The sequence below is a fragment of the Microcaecilia unicolor genome, chromosome 8 (genome assembly GCF_901765095.1).
Source record: "Microcaecilia unicolor chromosome 8, aMicUni1.1, whole genome shotgun sequence".
NCBI lineage: Eukaryota > Metazoa > Chordata > Amphibia > Gymnophiona > Siphonopidae > Microcaecilia > Microcaecilia unicolor.
The window spans coordinates 184,133,805-184,155,389 of record NC_044038.1 but is presented as its reverse complement, the minus strand read 5'-3'; the positions used below and the strand labels follow the sequence as shown (position 1 = coordinate 184,155,389).

At 44.3% G+C, this 21,585-nt stretch overlaps 1 protein-coding gene across 2 annotated transcripts in view; it reads left to right on the top strand.

The window, feature by feature from the left end:
- Nucleotides 1–465: 465 nt before the first annotated feature.
- Nucleotides 466–21,585, top strand: part of HK3 (hexokinase 3) — a 45,589-nt gene continuing 24,469 nt past the window's right edge. The window contains exons 1-11 of one of the 2 annotated variants that reach the window (XM_030212121.1): nt 466–552; nt 715–814; nt 4,104–4,287; nt 4,595–4,750; nt 5,109–5,342; nt 9,574–9,878; nt 10,206–10,354; nt 10,789–10,908; nt 12,732–12,827; nt 15,250–15,349; nt 19,470–19,653. In XM_030212121.1, the coding sequence (XP_030067981.1) occupies nt 763–814; nt 4,104–4,287; nt 4,595–4,750; nt 5,109–5,342; nt 9,574–9,878; nt 10,206–10,354; nt 10,789–10,908; nt 12,732–12,827; nt 15,250–15,349; nt 19,470–19,653 (1,580 nt within the window). In that variant the 5' untranslated portion in view covers nt 466–552; nt 715–762. Of the gene's footprint in view, nt 553–714; nt 815–4,103; nt 4,288–4,594; nt 4,751–5,108; nt 5,343–8,688; nt 9,879–10,205; nt 10,355–10,788; nt 10,909–12,731; nt 12,828–15,249; nt 15,350–19,469; nt 19,654–21,585 lie in introns of those variants that run through there. The other variant, XM_030212122.1, reaches the window with a different exon arrangement.

The following is a 21,585-nucleotide window of genomic DNA, read 5'->3' as shown; positions in this document are numbered from 1 at the left end:
GTAATGACCGTGTGCACAGGTGCACCTGCCTAGGAGTAGGATTAAATTTCGTGTGAGCGCGTTTGTGTGCTACAGGGACTGGTTCTGGTGCCTGTTTTCATAAAGGCACATAGCAGCCTGTGTTGCAGTTATAGAATGGGGTGCATTTGTGGAAATGTTATTCCCCCCCCCCCCCCCCCCAAACATCTCATTAGAACAGTAGCTAGAGGTAGTGTAGGAAGTGGGGTGGGGAGGAATGGTATAGGAGCAGAAGATACTTTTTATTTCAGTATTAGCTCTGTTTAGATTTGATGGGGCAAGTAGTCTTGAAGCACTGTGAGAGGGGGAATTGGGGTGGAAGAAGGTTGGACAGTGCAGGGATACTGTAGGGCGTGGCAGGAATTGAGAGGTTATGGGTCATGTCAGCAGTCTGTTTTCATGCTGTTCTCCTCCTCCTCTTTGCTGTTTCGTGTGTAGAGTCTCCTGATTTCCTGGACTAAAGGTTTTCAGTGTTCTGGAGTGGAGGGGAAGGATGTGGTGCAGCTTCTGCGAGATGCCATCCAAAGGCATGGGGTAAGAGTCGAGATAGTGGAGAGGAAGAGAGGGAAGGACCTTGCACTCTGTCCAATGAATAAGGTCTTGAGATTGCTTCACAGCTCTCCTTCCGGCCTGGGGTGATGGACAATCTCACAGTCCTGTTCACATCTTTCTATTCATCTCCCCCACCCCCTCCAGGATTGCAACATTGATGTTCTTGCCATTGTAAATGACACCGTGGGGACCATGATGAGCTGTGGGTACCATGAGCGGAGCTGTGAGATTGGACTGGTTGTGGGTAAGTTATGGAGATGGATGAACTGTCCAGCACACAGGGACTTGCTGTAGAAAAGGTAATTTATTTACGACTGTCCTACTGAAGTAGCTTAACATCTCCCTCAATCCCACTCAAGAAAGGAATGAAGAGAGAACCAGGCATCACTAATGAATTAATAAAGCAAAACTGTTGACTCGTGTAGCACGGAAGAGATTTGAGGCAGCTTGGCTTTTTCCCTTCCCTCCTGCACTAGCCAGCACTGTTTGTAAGGTCACTGGCTACATTGATTTCATTCTTCCCCTTCCTAATACTATTGAGCTGCCTGTGGGGAGTTTTTTTTCATGATTCCCACTACTGTTGTCTGACGTTGCTGCTCAGAACAGGCTTCTAGGGTTGTTTTGCTCATTGTGATGGGTTCTGTCACTTATTCAGCCCACTCGAGCCCTGCCCATGGATGAGGCGCTTCCCTCTCTGATTCTGTACCCACTGAATGTAACTGGCTTGAGAGCAGAAGAGATGTTATTTATTTATTTGTTGCATTTGTATCCCACATTTTCCCACCTATTTGCAGGCTCAATGTGGCTTACATTGTTCTGTAATGGCGATCGCCATTTCTGGAATGAGAAATACAAAGAGGTACTGCATTAAAGTTCATAAGTGACAGAGTAGATTAAGCAGTCAAGTATAGAGAATTCATATTCGGAATGAGAAATAGAGTGGTATTGCATTAAAGTTCATTCGTGACAAAGTAGCTGAAGCAGTCAAGTATAGAGAGTTCGGTTTTGTCCAGTTCTGGTATAAGTTTCATTGTCTGGTGTTTATGATGGATCAATGTGGTATGCCTTATTGAACAGGTTGGTTTTTTAGTGATTTTCGGAAGTTAGTTAGGTCGTGCATTGTTTTTATGGCATTTGGTAGTGCATTCCATAGTTGCGTGCTTATGTAGGAGAAGCTGGATGCATACGTTAATTTATATTTTAGTCCTTTGCAGCTGGGGTAGTGGAGATTCAGGAATGTGTGTGCTGACCTTTTTGTGTTCCTGGTTGGTAAGTCTATGAGATCTGACATGTACACAGGGGCCTCGCCGTGAATGATTTTATGAACCAGTGTGCAAATTTTGAACGTAATACATTCTTTAAGTGGGAGCCAGTGTAGTTTTTCTCTTAGGGGTTTGGCGCTTTCGTATTTTGTTTTTCCAAATATGAGTCTGGCTGCTGTGTTTTGGGCAGTTTGGAGTTTCTTCATGATTTGTTCTTTGCATCCGGCATAGATTGCATTGCAGTAATCTAGGTGGCTTAGCACCATTGATTGTACCAGGCTGCGGAATATTTCCCTTGGAAAGAAAGGTTTTACTCTTTTGAGTTTCCACATTGAGTGGAACATTTTCTTTGTTGTATTTTTCACATGGCTTTCTAGTGTGAGGTTTCGGTCAATTGTGACTCCGAGAATTTTCAGGCTATCTGAAACAGGAAGGGTGTAGTTTGGGGTGTTTATAGTGGTGGGTTTGTTCGTATTATATTGTGATAAGAGGATGAGACATTGTGTTTTTTCTGCGTTGAGTTTTAATTGAAATGCATCCGCCCATGAATTCATGATTTAGGGGCTGTGTTTGATTTCATTTGTGATTTCTGTTAGATCATGTTTGAACGGGATATAGATCGTGACATCATCTGCGTAGATGTAGGGATTAAGGCCTTGGTTGGATAGTGATTTGGCTAGAAGTGTCATCATTAGGTTGAAAAGGGTCGGTGAAAGCGGTGATCCTTGGGGGTACTCCGCATTCTGGTTTCCATGGTGATGATGTATTCGAATTTGATATCACTTGGTATGTTCTTGTGGGTAGGAAGCCTTTGATCCAACTAAGTACGCTTCCTCCAATCCCGAAGTATTCTAGGATGTTTAATAGTATTTTATGGCTTACCATGTCGAACGCGCTGGACATGTCAAATTGTAGGAGAAGTACACTATTGCCAGTTGCAATTGCTTGTTTGAATTTGGTTATGAGAGTGATTAATACTGTTTCGGTGCTGTGGTTGGATCGAAATCCTGATTGTGATTCATGTAATATTGAGAATTTGTTTAAGTAGTCGGTAAGCTGCTTGGTTACCATACTTTCCATTAGTTTGACTGCCAGAGGGATAGATGCAACCGGGCGGTAGTTGGTTATGTCATTTGCTTTTTTCTTTGAATCTTTAGGTATTGGGGTGAGTAGTATGTTTCCTTTATCCTTAGGGAAGAGTCCGTGTTGTAACATGTAGTTTAGGTGCGACGTGAGGTCTGTTATGAAGCGTTGAGGGGCGGATTTTATTAGGTTGTTGGGGCATATGTCCAGTTTGTACTGGGATTTGGTGAACCTGTTGATTGCTTGGGTGACGGTTTCATCAGTAAGTAGAGTGAAGTTTGTCCAGATTTGGTCTGCTGGATATTCATCAGGGATTGGGTCCAGACAGTCAATGAATTTTTCATGGTCAGTGGTATTAAGTAGTAACGTGGTTCGTAGCTTTGTAATTTTCTCATTGAAATATTTAGCAAGGTTGTCTGCTGATGGGGTGTCTGTGTTGGTTGTGGTAACCGGTATAGTATCTAGTAGTTTGTTCACGAGTTGGAAAAGTTTATGCGTGTCTTTGTAGTCTGGCCCTATTTTGGTTTTGTAGTATGATCTTTTGGTTTGTCTTATTGCATATTTGTATTTTCTTTGCATTTGTTTCCACACGTTAAGTGTGTATTCATCTTTTATTTTGTTCCATGCTCGTTCAAGCCTCCTAACTCTTGTTTTTAGTTTTTTTTCAGTTCTTTGTTAAACCATGGTATCGAGTTGTGCCTTCATGAGGTTCTTGTTTGTAGTGGTGCTATGTTATCTAATATGCTTCTGCATCTGTTGTCCCAATCTAGGAGATAGTGTTTCGAGTCTGTTTGCACTGTCCATTCATTCTTGTAGATCTGTTGCCAGAATGTTACAGGGTTAATTTGGCCTCTTGTGGTGTAGGTTGTGCGTTCTTGATTGGGGTGATTATGCTCACCCCACACCTGACCTGGTCTCTTTCTGTTGTTTCCTAGACAGCATAGAGGGAAGGTATAAAGCAGGGTTTCTTCCTGGGTCTTAAAGCTACAGGCACAGACTTTTTATGCATTGAAGAAGGGTATTATAAGTTCCTAGGTACTGTCAGGGCAGCGACCTCCGCAGTTGCTTAGGAATCCAAGGAGTGCCTCAGTGCATGAGCAGACTAGCTGAGAGCCTGTGGCTTGGCCATATGCAACTGTACAGGAGCTTTCCTGAGATGCTTGTACCTGTTTTCTGTTTCCTTGAAAGGTAAGGGAACAAATGCCTGTTACATGGAGGAGATGCAGTACGTGGAGCTGGTGGAGGGAGATGAAGGGCTGATGTGCATTAACATGGAGTGGGGGGCATTTGGGGATGATGGGGCTCTGTCACACATCCAGACTGAGTTTGACCAGCAAGTGGACAAAGATTCTTTGAACCCAGGGAAGCAGTGGTGAGTTCAAGGAGCAAAGATCTGTATGGTGGGGAGATAGGGGAGCAGGGGCTTGAGATGTGTGTGGGTTGGGAAGAGGGAATGGAGCAGGGGCTCGGGATGTATGGGTAGGGGGGATAGATGAGTGGGGATTTGGAAGGGAAGTGGAAGTAGGGACTCAGGATGTGTATGGAAGGGCATATGAAGCCATGAACTCAAGATGTGAATGGAAAAGATGTATGTGTAGTGGTGAATGGGGGATGGTCTCCCTTAGTTTTATACGGATGTGAGCTAATCCCTCTCCCCAAACCTGTTCATGTTTTCACAGCTTTGAAAAGATGATTAGTGGAATGTACATGGGAGAAATTGTGCGCCTCATCCTGGTAAAACTGACCAATCAGGGTTTGCTCTTTCAGGGGGTCATGACCCCTGGCTTGCTGACCAAAGGACAATTTGAGATCGAGAAGATTTCGGCCATTGAAGAGTGAGACTGACTGGTATTCTTTGCTGTATTCTCATGGTGTCTCCCCATATTTGGGGGTGGGGGTGTGTGTTCAGTCCTCTTCTGTGGAGTGCTCTATGAATGAGTGCTGTTGTGCCATTTTAGTGCTGATAGCCACACTGTTTTTGTTGCTAGCAAAGTGTGTAGGCCGTATGTTGGGGAGGGGTAGGGGGTGCTGTAGCTTACATGTGGTGCCATTCATTTTTCACTGTGTTCTATTGAAGACAGAATGTGTGTGTGTGTGTATGTATTTGGGGTGGGAGGGAGTTGTGAACAGGAGGCCATGTTTTGGCTTATGTGTGTGGATACAGTAAATGTTTTGTTGAATTTTCATTTGCAGAGATACCTGTGGATTGGCCAAAACAAAGCAGTTCATGTCTCTTCTGGGCCTGCGGCCCAGTGACCAGGACTGTGCCTATGTGCAACACATCTGTAGTGTTGTCTCCACACGCTCTGCCAACCTGTGTGCTGCAGGGCTGGCTGCTATTATCACCCACATACAGAAGAACCGGGGGCTGGCAGTTCTGAAGACCACCGTGGCTGTAGATGGGACAGTGTACAGACAGCATCCCAAGTAAGGTGTCCGTAGAGAGTTGGGGGCTGCGGTTTGCTGTAATCCGGGCAGCCTGTAGTAGCTCAGCAGAAGTACTGCTTCTGTTCTCGCAGCGTCACTCCCTGTCTTTAATACATAGGGTGTTGGGTATCCTCCTCTATTTCGCTCCTGGTCTGCTCTGTTGTCTTCCTCCTTATATATTCTCTTTTCTTAAAGTGGTTTCCATCAAAACATGGTATAAGCCAGTACAGCTGTTTCTGTGCTTTCTGCCCCCTGCTGTGCCTTGGGCCCCATCATGCCACAGGGAATGCCAGCTTGCATCCCTTGAGGGCCTGGTTACGATTCTGTTCAAAGCAGCATTTCCGGAACCCTGGCATCTCTAGCCTTTAGAATTATGAATCTTGTTTCTGCTAATGTTACTGCTGTTCAGTTTCTTGCTGTATTGTATGGAAAGAGTCAAACACAAAAACTGAAATGAAGGATCTCCTGCTGCTTACATTGAGAGATTGAAGTGTGAGAGAACTAAAGGCTGCAGAGTGAAAGGAGTTAATTTATTTATTTGCTGCATTTGTATCCCACATTCTCCCACCTATTTGCAGGCTCAATGTGGCTTACATTGTTCCATCATGGCGATCGCCATTCCAGAGTGACCCTTTTGTGTACAGTTTAAGATTCTTTTTTGTTTGTTTGTTTGTTTTGTTTTATAAAGCTGCTGTTCTGCTCCTCCCCTTCCTAATTTGTTTGTTGCTTTTCTTGATGTCTGCTCTTTTTTTTGGTCATTTGTTTTTATGTTCCACTATATCACTCTGATTTTGCACACTGCCATGACGATTCAATGAATGGCTATCTATCAAATACCAAATAGACAAACAAAGTAAGCATAACCTGTTTCCTTCATTGCTGTATGCTGATGCCATTACTCTGCTGCTATCCTTTGAGATGGGTGACTAGAGCTATCTCTTCCAGGAAATATCCGCAGGAACTATGCAAGGCATCATAGACAAACCTTCAGCCTTGCACGCCTCAATTAACTTTAGACTCATAGACTTCACCCCCTCCCCAATCCTGTAAAGATGCATTTGGAGATCTTATTTAGCAACCTTGTGGATTTCCATTGTCCTATCTTACTCCTTTTCATCTATGTAGGGTATTTTTTCTGGGTTTGACTGTTGGTTTCAAATTTAACAGCAGACATGTAACTATTTCTTCACTGCTCATAACACCCCCAAGTCCTTTTAAATTGTATCTTCATTGCCGTCAGTTAGTCCATTTGATATCTATCTATCTATCTATCTATCTATCTATCTATCTATCTATCTATCTATCTATCTATCTATCTATCTATCTAATGTATTTTTGCCAGCATAAGATCCCAGCATGACATATCAACTTTCCAGCTCCCAGCGATCACCCAACCTTGCCGTATGGACTTAATATTTTCCCACTTGAGCCACTGGGCCATTGAGCTGTCAGACTTGCATATCTCCCACTGGGTTAATGTGCAGGACCTCTTTCATCCCTTGACATAAACAATCCCAGTAGCTGTCTCTTTTTGAACAGGCCACCAAATATGCTGAAATGTGTCCGTCTCTCCACAGTTCCTGCAACGCTGTGGAGAAGCTGTCTTCCTCATTAAATTGAGTCTCTTCGGGATAAAATACCACCTACATAGTATTTTAAATCCATTTCCAAGCAAGTGGCCAACCAGGAATCCCTTTAAGAGACCCTGATATATCTGAGTGCAGTCAATTTCACTCCCCAAAGAGAACCCTTGCCCACCTGCAACACTTCATAAATTCTCGTTACTGCTCCCTTAGGCTTATAGCAACAGCATTTTCTATTGCATTTTCAGCCTTATGTCACTTAGAGAGACAGCTTCTAAGCTGATAGTAGACATTTCATTCCCCCTCTCCCCCTCCCCCATATTCCTCCATTCTCAGTCAAATCATGTAGGGACATAGTTGGACCATGTGATTGCCTCAATTTTAGCAGTACCACCCCTGCCACAGCCTGTTTATCCACAAGTCACAAGTCAATCTGAGATTAAAATGAATCATAAATGTATTCAAACTCACCAGCCCCTTCTGTCTCCAATTTCTAATTCCTGGAGAGCACTCCAGTACAAGGTCTGAAGTAAGATTTCCAGTCGCATCCAAGAATGAGGGTACGCACTAAAATATGAAGGTGCTCCAAAAACCCCAATTGCACTGTAGATATGTCTACCCTCAGGCTCTCTTAGCACCTTCTGTATCGGGGGGAAAAAATCACTACCCCATTAATGTTCTTCCTACACTTATTAGAAGCACAAACTGACCAGGAAAACACAACAATCTTTCATATACAGGCAAATGGGTTTGCTGAATAAAACCCTATGTGGACCTGAAGACTCCAGAATTCTTTGAACAGGAATTGCTGATTTCTAGAGGAATTCAAACTCCATACATTAAAGGTTACCAACCGTATCCCCCCCCCCCCCCCCCCCCCCAATGTATACAGGATCAAATCCCAGCCTGAAAAGTTCCAGTTTCCCAATATAATTCCCAATCATCCCTGCTTGGAACATCCCCTCCCAGAAACCCCAAATCTCCCCACACCCATCTCCCCCACAATTCCACATTACCTGCCACTGTCATAGTAGGCTGCGAGCAGAGGAAGTGTTTATACGTCAGTGTAACAAGAAGCCATTCTGAGATGGGATGGCACCAGAAGATCTATCCACCAGTATATAGTAAATGGTTAACTGGGTTCATCCTGCACCAGGGGCTGCTGGACACAAAAAAATACAACCAAGGAAGAAAAAAACAAGACATTACCGTCGCTCTTCATTCCAAACATTTTTGTGTCATGCGTTCCCTACAGCATTACGCTCTACCGCAATCCTGGGCGTTCTGCGGTCTCCTTCTGGCAGCCAGCATCAGCGATTGCCTCTTGTACATTCTGTCACAGTGTAATTTGATGTTGCCAGCTCTGTATTGCCGCACTGTCCTGTCTCTGCAAAACATTTTTGTACATCCAACACAGACTGCCCCGGCTACTTCTTACCCTCTGCAGTAAACATGAGGCCTGTGGGGAATAACCAGCAATACTGTTTTTTTCCTGTCGGAGGAACTGTCTCTGATGTAGCCTAGTAGCATAGAGTTTGATGTCTATTCCTTGCAGTATCACTCAGCCTCCCTGTTGCTGTGTCGACTTGGCACCCTTTCTTATCTCCATATTTATGGAAGCACACAGATTGTAAGCTCTTTGAGCAGGGACTGTCTTTCTTCTATGTTTGTGCAGCGCTGTGTACGCCTTGTAGCGCTATAGAAATGCTAAATAGTAGTAGTAGTTACATCCCGAGAGGTGTTCCTGTCCTGGGGACCAGGAATTCTATGTGCTTGGTCCAGCAAGAGGTCTCATGGCCACATAGTTTCTTCTCTGTTCACTAGGCCTGGACAACTGTCTCTGGTATGTCCCAGAGCTGTCAATTACTCTGCCATGCCCTATTTTAAAGGTCCTCCAGTTGTAAGGCATCTTCCTCATAACAGTTACCAAATTTTCTCCCTGCAGATCTGTGTGCCTCCACCTCCTTGACATGATGCTCAAGGTCAGCCATATTCTTTAAATCTTCACCTCAAGTTGTAATTCACTTGGCACCACAATAAGTTCAGTTTTGAGATCTTGAAACTAACATCTCATTTCCTCCACAGCGGGAAGAGTTCTGCTCCTGCTCCACTACTTTCTGGCCCTGCCAGGCTCTCGGGCTCTGCTGCTGCCATTTTCCCCTCATGGCGCATTGTGTGAGCCATACCAGCATTCGAATACAATTTTATATCCGTTTTTCTCTTTTTGATAGCCATGACAATGGAATGCAAGTTTCTCTCTACATTCTGCACCAAAATGTACCAGCCTTTCAATCTAGTGCATAAAAGAAAGCACTTTAGGGTCTGGAAGCTCTGGAGCTCAGCTCCTAAGCTGCCACCATCAATGCTGATGTCTGGACATCTTGCTTTTCAGCTTTGTGGCGAGCAGTTTCCAATAACCCTTCACCTGGGTAAAGAGGTGATTAGAACATTGGCCGCCCTTCTCGTAAGTAATGACACACATTAATTCTCTGAGGTTCTCTGGCTCTCAGCACCTAGTGTTTGCTTTTTTTGTTCCTGGTACCCTAGGTGATCGTCTAGTTGTTTAATGGCTATGTTGGCTCTGAAGATCCCAAAACTACTTTACACATTTCTCCTCACTTTCTTCTCCTTTCACCCCCACCTTACAGATTCAGTGACAAACTGCACAGAACTGTGAAACTACTAGTGCCCAACTGTGAGGTCAAATTCATCTTGTCGGAGGATGGCAGTGGGAAGGGAACTGCCATGGTAACTGCGGTGGCTCACCGCCTGGCAGTTCAGCGCCAGGAGATCAACAATACACTAGCACCACTGAGGCTGTCCTGGGAAGAGCTGAAGATGGTACAGGGAAAGCTGAGGGGAGAAATGGCTCTGGGCCTTCAGAAGGACACCCATCACACCTCCAGTGTCCGCATGTTGCCCACCTTTGTCAGTGCCACCCCAGATGGGTCAGGTAGGATCCAGGGAAAGTAGCACAAAAGCTGCTGATCAGATTTCTGGCACTTCAACTTCTGACTTCTCTAGCAAATGTCTCGGCTTCAATTTTTTTTTCTATTGGAGTTTAGAAGCTTGGCCTTTACCTCTGCTGGGAAATGAGCTGGGGCAGGTGTAGTGGGGTGTGCTCTGGGTGGGTGTGGTGGGTATGGGAGTGCTGGGCTGAAGGATGCTGTGTGTGTATATGGGGGTAGGGGAGAGGTGCATGGCCAAGGGACAGAGGGGAGTCTCTGGGTGGAAGATGTGGATGAAGGATTGACTAATGGGGTCTCCTGAATTTTTGCAGAGAGAGGGGACTTCCTTGCTTTGGACTTGGGTGGGACTAACTTTCGTGTGCTGCTGGTGCAGATAAATAGTACAGAGAATGCTGGTGTGAAGATTCAGAGTGAAATCTACTGCCTCCCAGAGCGGGTGATCCAAGGTACAGGAACTCAGGTAATTTACACAGGCCAACAAAGATTTTGTGGACTGAGAGATTGCTGCTGTGGAGAGGGGAAATAGGAAATGGGCCCTGTCATAGTTTCTTGTGTGGGGTTTTGGTAATTTTTGTAAAAGAATATATAGATCAATTTCCTCTTCAGTAGATGAGGCAAAGCAGCATAACAGAACACAACAATTAAAATGCAAATTTATGTTCAGTGATGTGGAGGATGGCTACAGAACCAGGACAGGAATGGCCTTGGTAGGCTGGCTGGTATTTGGGGGTGGGGGAGAATGACCTGGCTGGTATTGAGGGGGGGATTGATCTGGGTAGTGTGACTGGGGGAGTATATTCACTAGGTGATGTGGAGCTTGATGTTCTGAGGATGGTCCTGTTAAGGACCTCAGAATTTACTCTGGTGTGAATTGCTCTCTTTTCCTCTTTTCAGCTTTTTGACCATATTGTGGACTGCATTATGGACTTCCAGCAGAAACAAGGTCTGCTGGGAAAGCATCTGCCTCTGGGATTCACCTTCTCTTTCCCTTGCAAGCAGACAAGCCTGGACCAGGTGAGGGGGAAGGGGCAGAGAGAAGAGAGCAAGTAGGAAGGAAATGAGGGCAGGGTAGTGAGGAGACCCCAGGCCAAAGGAGAGAGGACTCTGGTTGGTCAGGCAGGGCTGAAGGATGAAAGGACACTGCAGTGGGTGGGCTGTGTAAGGTATATTTCAGGTTAATTTAGAGCTGTTGAGCATCTTTTCCTAAATCCGCTAAAATCTAAAGCACTGCTTTTCACTAATAGTTCCATGAAAACTCTCAAACAGCTGATCCTCCTAAATAATAGCATAATTGCAGTAACAAACACTACAAAAATCCTTGGTGTTATCCTAAACGCTACACTTATGTTTCAACTGCAAATCGGACAAGTGGTTCACTGTTCATTCTAGAAGCTTTGACTAATTCACTCAGTTCAATCTTTACAGAGTGGAGGAGTAGCCTAGTGGTTAGTGCAGAGGACTTTGATCCTGGGGAACTGGATTCAATTCCCACTGCAGCTCCTTGTGACTCTGGGCAAGTCACTTAACCCTCCATTGCCCCAGGTACAAATAAGTACATGTATGTAGTATATAAACCGCTTTCAATGTAGTTGCAGAAACCACAGAAAGGCAGTATATCAAGTTCCATTTCCCTTTCCCTATTTGAGATTGTACATGGAATGTTGCTACTATTTGAGATTCTGTTGCTACTATTTGAGATTCTACACGGAATGTTGCTAGTGGAGGAGTAGCCTAGAGGTTAGTGCAGCAGACTTTGATCCTGGGGAACTGGATTCAATTCCCACTGCAGCTCCTTGTGACTCTGGGCAAGTTACTTAACCCTCCATTGCCTCAGGTACAAATAAGTACCTGTATACAGTATGTAAACATCTTTGATTGTAACTGCAGAAAGGTGGTATATCAAGTTCCATCCCCATCCCCTTCCCTTTACTGCATCTTCCAGCGTTAAACATTCTCATTCATTCACTTGTAATTTAGTCAACTGGACTACTGTAATTCTCTTTACAGAGGTATCAAAGTGAAACACCTTTGATGGCTGCAGCTGGTCCAGAATACTGCCCTTCACCTTATCAAAAAGGTCGGCAAATTGGAATACATCACACCACATTTAAAAGCAGTCCACTAGTTGCCTCTCACTCACAGAGTAACTACAAATTTCTCTTAGTTTTCAAAATAGTAAACACAGGGGAGCCAGTGCATCTTTCTCGCTATATAATACCTTATCACCCATCCTGAGCCCTTAGGTCTCTCTAACAAAACCTTTTGACCATGGTCACCTATAAAGACATAAGACAAGAACATACTAGAGACTCCATATTCTCTTTACAAGAGCCCCAGCTATGGAATTTAGTATCTCCACATCGCTGTACACAGACATCTCTCGCCCAGTTCAAAACTGATCTGAAGATATTCCTTTTCTCTGATGCCTTCTGCTGACAGAATTTGCATTTATGCCCTATATTTTGACAAACACTAGGACTCAGGAAGATACTAATGTGTTCCTTTTCGTGTTTACCCATCTTTCTTTTCCTATCTGTATTGAACTTCTACCCCGTCCCCTTACTATCCCCTCTCATGTTATATATAAATTCCTCCCCTCTTATTAGAATGTAAGCTGCCTCGATGGAATACCCGGGAGGTGGGATAGAAAGTCTTAATAATAAACTTGAAAAAAATAAGTAAAAAGCAGATGGTCAGAGGCTGTTCACGAGTGTGGAGAGGCATCAGCTTACTGGCATCTGTTACTCCCAGTAGTGACATCATGGTTTTAGGTAACAGGTGCATGTCCTGACACCTAGTTCTGGCTTAAAATATTGTATGCCTGTTTTGACCTGCAGGGCATCCTGATTCACTGGACAAAGGGATTTAAAGCCTCAGGTTGTGAAGGCCAGGATGTAGTGAAACTCCTGCGAGATGCCATAAAAAGAAAGCAGGTAGGGTGAGGGGACAGCACAGGAAGCAGGGCTGCTGGGCTCTTCATGCTGCTTGTCATAAGGAGGTGTCCTGTTTGGGAAGGAAAGAGGCTCACATACAATCCGATTTTGTATGTATGTTTAACTCTGTCCCGTGGCCTCCTTAATAGGCACAGTTCTGAAGAAATGCATAACTTGGTCTCCGTTAACAGATTATTTACGGTGCCAAGGTTTAAAAATGCATTCGTGTATATATCTGTTCTTGTAATTTTAGTAATAACGTTGATACACAATATTTCCTCCATTAGTAAGATATCAACATACTTTCCCCTCCTTTTACTCTAAGCTGCCTCAGAGGTGTTATATATATATATATATATATATATATATATATATATATATATATATATATATATATAAACTTGAATTTTTGGAAGTTACTTTGTTAATCTCTCTACCCTTTTGTTAAAGGGTTACTTTTTTATTTTGTTTATAATATATGTACATTGCCTTTATGTTATTATACGTGATTGTACTTTACTTATACTTACATTGTGTGATAAACATAAAGGAATCCTGTTCAGAAGGAATGGATCCTCAGAAGCTTAGCGGAGATTGGGTGGCAGAGCGGGGGGGGGGGGGGGGGGGGGGTGGGAGGCGGGGTTAGTGCTGGGCAGACTTCTACGGTCTGTGCTGTGAAAATGGCAGGTGCAAATCAAGGTCAGGTACACACATAAAGTAGCACATATGAGTTTATCTTGTTGGGCAGACTGGATGGACCGTACAGGTCTTTCTCTGCCGTCATCTACTATGTTACTATCAAGCTTATTTTCGAAAATGATTGCTGGCCATAAATCGGGAGATGGCTGGCGATCTCTCAAAAGCGGCCAAATCGGTATAATCGAAAGCGGCTTTTTTGACAGCATCGCCGCTTTCCCCGTCGCCTTGCCAGCAAAAGTTCAAGGGGGCGTGTCAGTGGTGTAGCGAAGGCGGGACATGGGTGTGGCTACCAGATAGCTGGCTTTCGCGGATAATGGAAAAAAAAGCGGCGTTAAGCAGTATTTCACCGGGTTTACTTGGTCCTTTTATTTTCACGACCAAGCCTCAAAAAGGTGCCCCAACTGACCAGGTGACCACCAGAAGGAATCGGGGATGACCTCCCCGTACTCCCCCTGTGGTCACCAACCCCCTCCCACAATAAAACAATAAAACTAAAAACCTTTTTTGCCAGCCTCTATGCCAGCCTCAAATGCCGTACCCACCTCCATGACAGCAGATTGTGTTCTATCCTCTGACAGCCTTTCCCTGGTTGTGATGTGGCTCTCGGGTGAGTGTGACACCTTTTCTGTTAGGTGCACTGCACAGTCACATCAGCAATGCATTGTGGTGGGTGTAGGGTACTGGGCTCTACTCCCATGGTGCTTTCCCCCCTGCTAACTGGGTCAGAGTTTGCCCTGTTTTGTTTCCGGTAGTCCATGAGGTAGTGGCCATTTTTGTAAGCCAGTGCTAGATCCCTTTCATGTGTTACTCACGTTAGAGAACTTAGTTATTACCTTGAATGTGGCTGAAAAAGGGCATTGTACACCATTCTGCCAGCTCTGACCTAATGCTAATCTCAGTACCAGGGAGACTCTTTGCCAGTGGGGCACAACCTCTGATCTGCAGTTAACTGTGAGTAAACGTGCTTATTCAAATAAAGGACTTTTTCAAAGAGATTAGTCTTCAGGTGTCAACTGGTGTGCCAAGATTATACAGCAGCAAGAAGTCCTAGAGGCCTGCGCGTATGCAGGTCCCTGGAGCACTTTTAGTGGGTACCGCAGTGCACTTAAGGCAGGCGGACCCAGGCCCACCCCCCCTACCTGTAACACTTGTGCTGGTAGATGGGAGCTCTCCAAAACCCACTGTACCCACATGTAGTTGCCCCCTTCACCCCTAAGAGCTACGGTAGTGTTGTACATTTGTGGGTAGTGGGTTTTGGGGGGGGGGGGGGTTGGGGGGCTCAGCAACCAAAGTAAGGGAGCTATGCATGTGGGAGCTTTTTCAGAAGTCCACTGCACTGACCCCTAGGGTGCCCAGTTGGTGTCCTGGCATGTGAGGGGGACCAGTGCACTACAAATGCTGGCTCCTCCCACGACCAAATGCCTTGGATGTCGCCAGGTTGGAGATGGCCGGCATTTTTTTCCATTATCACTGAGAAACAAAACCGGCCATCTCAAACCCAGCGAACTCTGGCATTTGGCCGGGCTAAACCGTATTATAAAAAAAAAAAAAGATGGCCGGCCATCTTTTTCGATAATACGGTTTTGGCCAGCTGTTGCGCCGCCGCCAAAATAGATCGCCAGCGATATATTTCGCCGGTGACATTCGATTATGCCCTTCCACGTGTGTTCTCGTTTTGTATATGTGTGTCCTGATTACCACTTAGACTTCATTTTCTTCCCAGAGCTTTGACTTGGATGTTGTGACGCTTGTGAATGACACCGTGGGGACGATGATGTCATGTGCGTTCAAGGACCCCAGGTGTGAAATTGGACTCATAGTAGGTGAGTAGCATAGAAGGGGGAGGGGTAAAGCTCGAAAGGATCAAGCTTCTCTCTAATCTGTCCTCTCATGCTCCAGCCTTTGTTTGTGTATTGGTGGTGGAAGTAATTTTGTCAGAGTATTATAATTCTTCTAGGCGGGACTGAGTTGAAATAAAGTGGTGGAGGGGGAGTCTTGGTTGGTTATAATTTGGATATGCTGTTTGATGTATTTTGTATTGTCCAGATGTTTAATGAAAAGACTATAAATGTGTCATTAAATTAAGCAGAAGAAATTTCCTCATCCTTTACAAAAAGAGCCTGTTGTATTAGTATCCCATGTTAGGGAGAAGGAGAAACTTTAGCAATGATCAGGTGAAGAACTTTTAAAAAGTTGATACAATAACATAAAAACAAAAAACATCCCCAAAATTCCAACCCACTGACAATAGAAAAAGATCCAAACCCCCTCTCATTACCATAAAAATGAAAATCCCAACAGTAGCTCATAAGTACATATGCACCGCCGTACTGGGAAAAGACCAAGGGTCCATGAAGCCCAGTATCCTGTCTCCGACAGCGGCCAATCCAGGCTTCAAGAACCCAGCAACCCCCCCCCCCCCCCCCACAAAAAAAAAAAAAAAAATTAATAATGTTCAATGGACTTTTCCCTCAGGAATCTGTCCAAACCCCCTTTAAATTCCGTAAGGCCAACTGCTGTCACTACATTCTCTGGCAACGAGTTCCAGAGTCTAACTACACGCTGAGTAAAGAGAAACTTTCTCCTATTTGTTTTAAATCTACCATATTCTAGCTTCATCTTGTGTCCCCTGGTTTTGTTGTTGTTTGAAAGACATCTGTTCGCTCTAATCCACTCATTATCTTGTAGACTTCTATCATATCACCCCTCAGCCACCTTTTCTCCAAGCTGAAGAGCCCTAACGTTCTCAGCCTTTCTTCATAGGGAAGTCGTTCCATTCCCTTTATCATTTTCGTCACCCTTCTCTGCTCCTTCTCTAATTCCTTTATATCTTTTTTGAGATGCGGCGACCAGAATTGGACACAATACTCGAGGTGCGGTGGCACCATGCAGCGATACAACGGCATTATAACATCCTTGTGTTTGTTTTCCATCCATTTCCTAATAATACTCAATATTCTATGCGCTTTCTTAGCCGCCGCAGCACACTGAGCAGAAGTTTTTAACGTCTTATCAACGATGACTCCCAGATCCCTTTCTAGGTCCGTGACTCCTAACGCGGAACCTTGCATGACATAGCTGAAATTCGGGTTCCTCTTACCCACATGTATCACTTTGCACTTGTCAACATTGAACTTCATCTGCCACTTGCACGCCCAATCCCCCAGTTTCGCGAGGTCCTCCTGTAATCTTTCACACTCCTCCTGCGACTTGACGACCCTGAATAACTTTGTGTCATCTGCGAATTTAATTACCTCACTAGTTACTCCCATCTCTAGGTCAATTATAAATACTAATACATACCCCATACTCGGACCCATCCTTGAAACAGCCCAGACGACATAGCTGTAAATAATTTCCTGGGAAAAGCCATGAGGTTCAAATCCAACCTGATCTCCACTACAGAGAAGGCATGACCTTTCGGCCTAGTCTAGTCGTCCAGAGCGATCCATTGGTGTCCTCGAATCTCTATTAACACCTAGTGAGTGAAGCACCCACCCAGGCTTTTACTAGGAAACTAACACGGTTTCCCTTCTCATCAAGCCTCAAACATAAGAGCTACTTCTTTAAACTGAAGTTTAGCTTGACGGAGTTTAAAAAGGGGTTAGATAGATTCCTAAAGGACAAGTCCATAGACCGCTATTAAATGGACTTGGAAAAATTCCGCATTTTTAGGTATAACTTGTCTGGAATGTTTTTACGTTTGGGGAGCGTGCCAGGTGCCCTTGACCTGGATTGGCCACTGTCGGTGACAGGATGCTGGGCTAGATGGACCTTTGGTCTTTCCCAGTATGGCACTACTTATGTACTTATGTACTTATGAACAGTTCACTCATTTCCAAATTTACCTCTTTTATTTTTTTTTTGCTTATATTTTGTCATTTTACTATTGCTATGCTGTTAACAAAATTGTAAGTTTTATGTTAAACTGGACCTGCTGTATACAGCCTTGGGTGAATCTCTTCATAAATGCAGTTAAATCACAATCGATATTTACATAAATAATTACATTTGTACTCAATAAAGGTATCGTGGACTCTGCCTCCTATTACAAGCAATGTCTTGTACTGTTTGACGGTGTTTTACACTTTTTGCTGTTAGGTCCTATACAGAGTCCATCACAGTAATGAATTGTAGGTGACACACTTGAAGAGTTAGGATCTAAACACAGATGCATTTTGTTGAAATCCCCTAATTCAGAAAAGCCCTTTGGACCAACCCAGATATTTGAGAACTTAAATGAAAAAAATAAACCCTAATCCACTTGAAACCCCAAATCTTTCATTTTAGACACCTCACCCACATTTCCTCTTAACTGAGCATTTCAATGGTTTTAATACATGACCTCTGCCATTAACTCAGAAAACTTCTGTCTTTAGGACTAAACTTTTCATCTTCACCCACTAAATAATAGTTTTTAAACCCCTCAACACTGTTCATCCTGGATCCTGCCTCATAGGGATCAGCATACTGGAAATCTGTGTCCCTCAAAGATCACATTAATGCTCTCGGAGTCTGTAAGATGATATTTAAAAAACAAGGGGGAAAGGGCTGACCCACAATCACAAGGAGCTTTTTTTTTGGCCTGATCCTTTGGGCTCAGCTCAGTTAAACCAGCCTGTGTGTATTTTAAGCAAAAAAATACAAACAAACAAAAATAAAAAAACAAGTACAAGAATGGCTTGTATTGGGCTATGAGCCCATATTGGAAGTTACCTGAGGCTTTTCCTTTGTTCTAACCCAATTCTCCTGCTTCTTAACCCAGTCTTTGACTGATGGCCATGAACTGTTACTCCTTCAGGAGCCAAGGCCGACGTAATCACTAGGCGGACTAGACAGTCGCCTACAGTGCCAGCTTCTTGGGGGAGGCAGAGCAGTTGGTTATACAAACAGTAAGTTCTGACAGCAACACAGAGATCACAAACTCCAAGAACCATCACCATAAACTGTACCAGCAGTTTTCAAACGGTTGGTTTAACGGGTACGTAGCTTTTGAAAATCGCCCTCATTGGGGATGCCTATGCTTCATTTTATAAAGACAATTTAAGTACAGAAGTGGCACCAGCTTTTGACGTCATGGGGAGCAGATCTTTTGGTGGAAGTCTGAAGGGCAGATTTTCCTTGGCACCATTTCATTCAAAATCTGTTTAGGGGAGTGACTGCTCCCCTTCTAACCCCCCTCTGCTTAAGTATCTACATATCTGTATAACATGGGCCCCTAGAAGCAGTCCCAGTAATGCACAAAAGCCTCATGTGTACATTTACACCTGCTGTGAAGATATAATACAGACGCTGCATGTCTGTTGCTGCTCCACCCACTCGACAGGTCACAGAAACCTCAAGGCTCTCTTTTATCAAGAACATGACCTTGTAGCTATATCAGAAGAAAGTTTTAAAGTGCAGTATTTGTCTAATTCTGGAAAGGATGGTGCTGGGGTGAGCATGATTGTTAAATGTAATTATCACAATCTCTGGGTGGGGCGCTAGAGAGCTGAAAGAGTGGGGAAGTCTCAAGACTTGCCCTGAGTGTCTGTTATACTTGCACTAGTGCTGTCTCAAGCTCAGTAGGTGCACCTTGAACCTGTCTCTGTATGGGCGCTTCTTAACCCTTTCATGGAGGCATGCCTAGCCAGGTGGATTTTCAGGATTACAACAATCAGTGCATGAGAGAGAGAGTTGCATACAATGGATTTCCAATAGCAATCAGATTTATCTCATGCATATTCATTGTGGTAATACTTAAAACCTAACTGTCTAGGTCTGCCTCCAGCGGAGGGTTGAGAGGCCCGGCTATTGTGTAATGGCTGAAACTCCTTCCCCATGTTATTCCCCATGTTATTCTCAGATAGCAGACATGAGAATTACATCCAGGTCTCCCATCAAGGCGCTGAACTATCAGTCCAGCCCTGAACCGATTTCCTTAGTGCTCTTGTTCTTTTCTAGGTACTGGATCTAATGCCTGTTACATGGAGGAGATGCGGAATGTGGAGCTGCTAGAAGGGGATGAAGGGAGGATGTGTATTAACATGGAGTGGGGGGCGTTCGGAGACAATGGTTGCCTCGATGTAATCTGTACACCGTATGACAGAATAGTCGATGCCAGTTCTATTAATCCCGGGAAGCAAAGGTAAGTGTTAGAATGAGAACTAGATTTTAGAGGGAGAATAGGAGGCCTGGCTGCCACTGAAGGGCTGTACTAGGGGAAGGATACTTAGCTAGGAAGGGTAGAAACAGTTGGTTTCAGTCAAGTAAGGGGTTTGGAGAAGAGTACTGAAAGGAATGCTGATGCAGAAAGGGAAACCTTGGAAAGGAGCATCTGAAAAAATACCTGATGCAGAGGGAGAGAGACAGGGAGATGGGGATTGGAGAGGAGTACTGGAAGGGAGGCTGATGAAGAGATGAAGAAAGGAGATCCAGAAACAGAAGAGGGTGAGATTAAGGTAGTGCAGGCCGTGAAGTGAAGAGGAAAGGCAGGGGAAAGGCCCACTGGTGGAAGAATTGGCAGTTGAGCTTCTAGCCTTTGTGGAAATTGTTGCAAAGAGGGAAAGACTATCCAAGTTGAACTTGCCACCTAAAGCAAAAAAGTGTCATAGGCTGCATAAAGGGGCCATGAATTATTATTACAGAAAGCCTTTGACAAACTCCCTTATGAGAGACTCTTGAGAAAATTAAAAAGCATGGGGTAGGAGGCAATTGCCTGTTGTGGATTGGGGAACTGGTTAAAAGATAGAAAACCGAGAGTAGGGTTAAATGGCTAGTTCTCTAAATGGAGAGAAGGTGAATGGTGAAGAGCCACAGGAATCTGTACTGGGATTAGTGTTTTTTTAATGTATTTATATATTATCTGGAAATGGGAATGAGTGATGTGAGCAAATTTGCAGATAACACTAAATTATTCACAGCTGTTAAATCATATGTAGACTGTGAGAAATTGCAGGACAACCTTACGAGACTGGAAGACTGGGCACCCAATGGCAACTGAAATTTAATGTAGACAAGTGCAAAAATGATAGCAAAAATTATAGCGACATGATGCTAGGTTCCACATTAAGAGTCACCACCCAAGAAAAAGGACCTAGGTTTGATCATGGAAAATATATTAATCTTCTGCTCAGTATGTAGAGTCAAAGTTGTGACATCTGCAAGTTATGCGATTGTCTGTTTTTATGTATGTTTTATATTGAAAACCGTTTAGGTTTAAGTGTGTATAAATCTTTTAAATAAATAAAAAATAAAAGGCAAACATAAAGTTATAAATTATTAGAGAAGGAATAGAAAATAAAGACTATTATAATGTCTCTGTATCGCTTCATGGTGCAACCGCACCTTGAGTATTTGCAATTCTGGTCGCCATGTTTCAAAAACGATGTGGAGGGGCATAATCGAACGGAAACGCCTATCTTCATGGGGGTTTATCTCCGAGAATGGGTCCGTGAAGGGGCGGGCCGAACCGTATTTTTGAAAAAATGGACGTTTTTGAGCTGGGCGTTTGTTTTTTTTAGCGATAATGGAAACTAAAAATGCCCAGCTCAAAAACGTCCTAATCCGAGCCATTTGGTCGTGGGAGGGGCCATGATTCATAGTACACTCACCCCCCTGATATGCCAGGACACCAACTGGGCACCCTACGTCAGTGCGGTGGACTTCAGAAAAAGCTCCCACATGCATAGCTCCCTTACCAAGGGTGCTGAACACCCAACCCCCCTCCCCCAGAACCCACAAATGTACAACACTACCATAGCTCTTAGGGGTGAAGGGGGCACCTACATGTGGGTACAGTGGGTTTTGGAGGCCTCCCATTTACCAGCACAAGTGTTACAGGTGGGGGGGGGGGGGGGATGGGCCTGGAGCCACCTGGCTGAAGTGCACTGCGGTACCCACTAAAAGTGCTCCAGGGACCTGCATACACGCAGGCCTCTAGGACTGGTTGCTGCTATATAACCTTGGCACACCAGTTGACACCTGAAGACTAATCTCTACGAAAACATCCTTTATTGGAATAACCACCTTTACTTACAGTTAACTGCAGATCAGAGGTTGTGCCCCACTGGCAACGAGT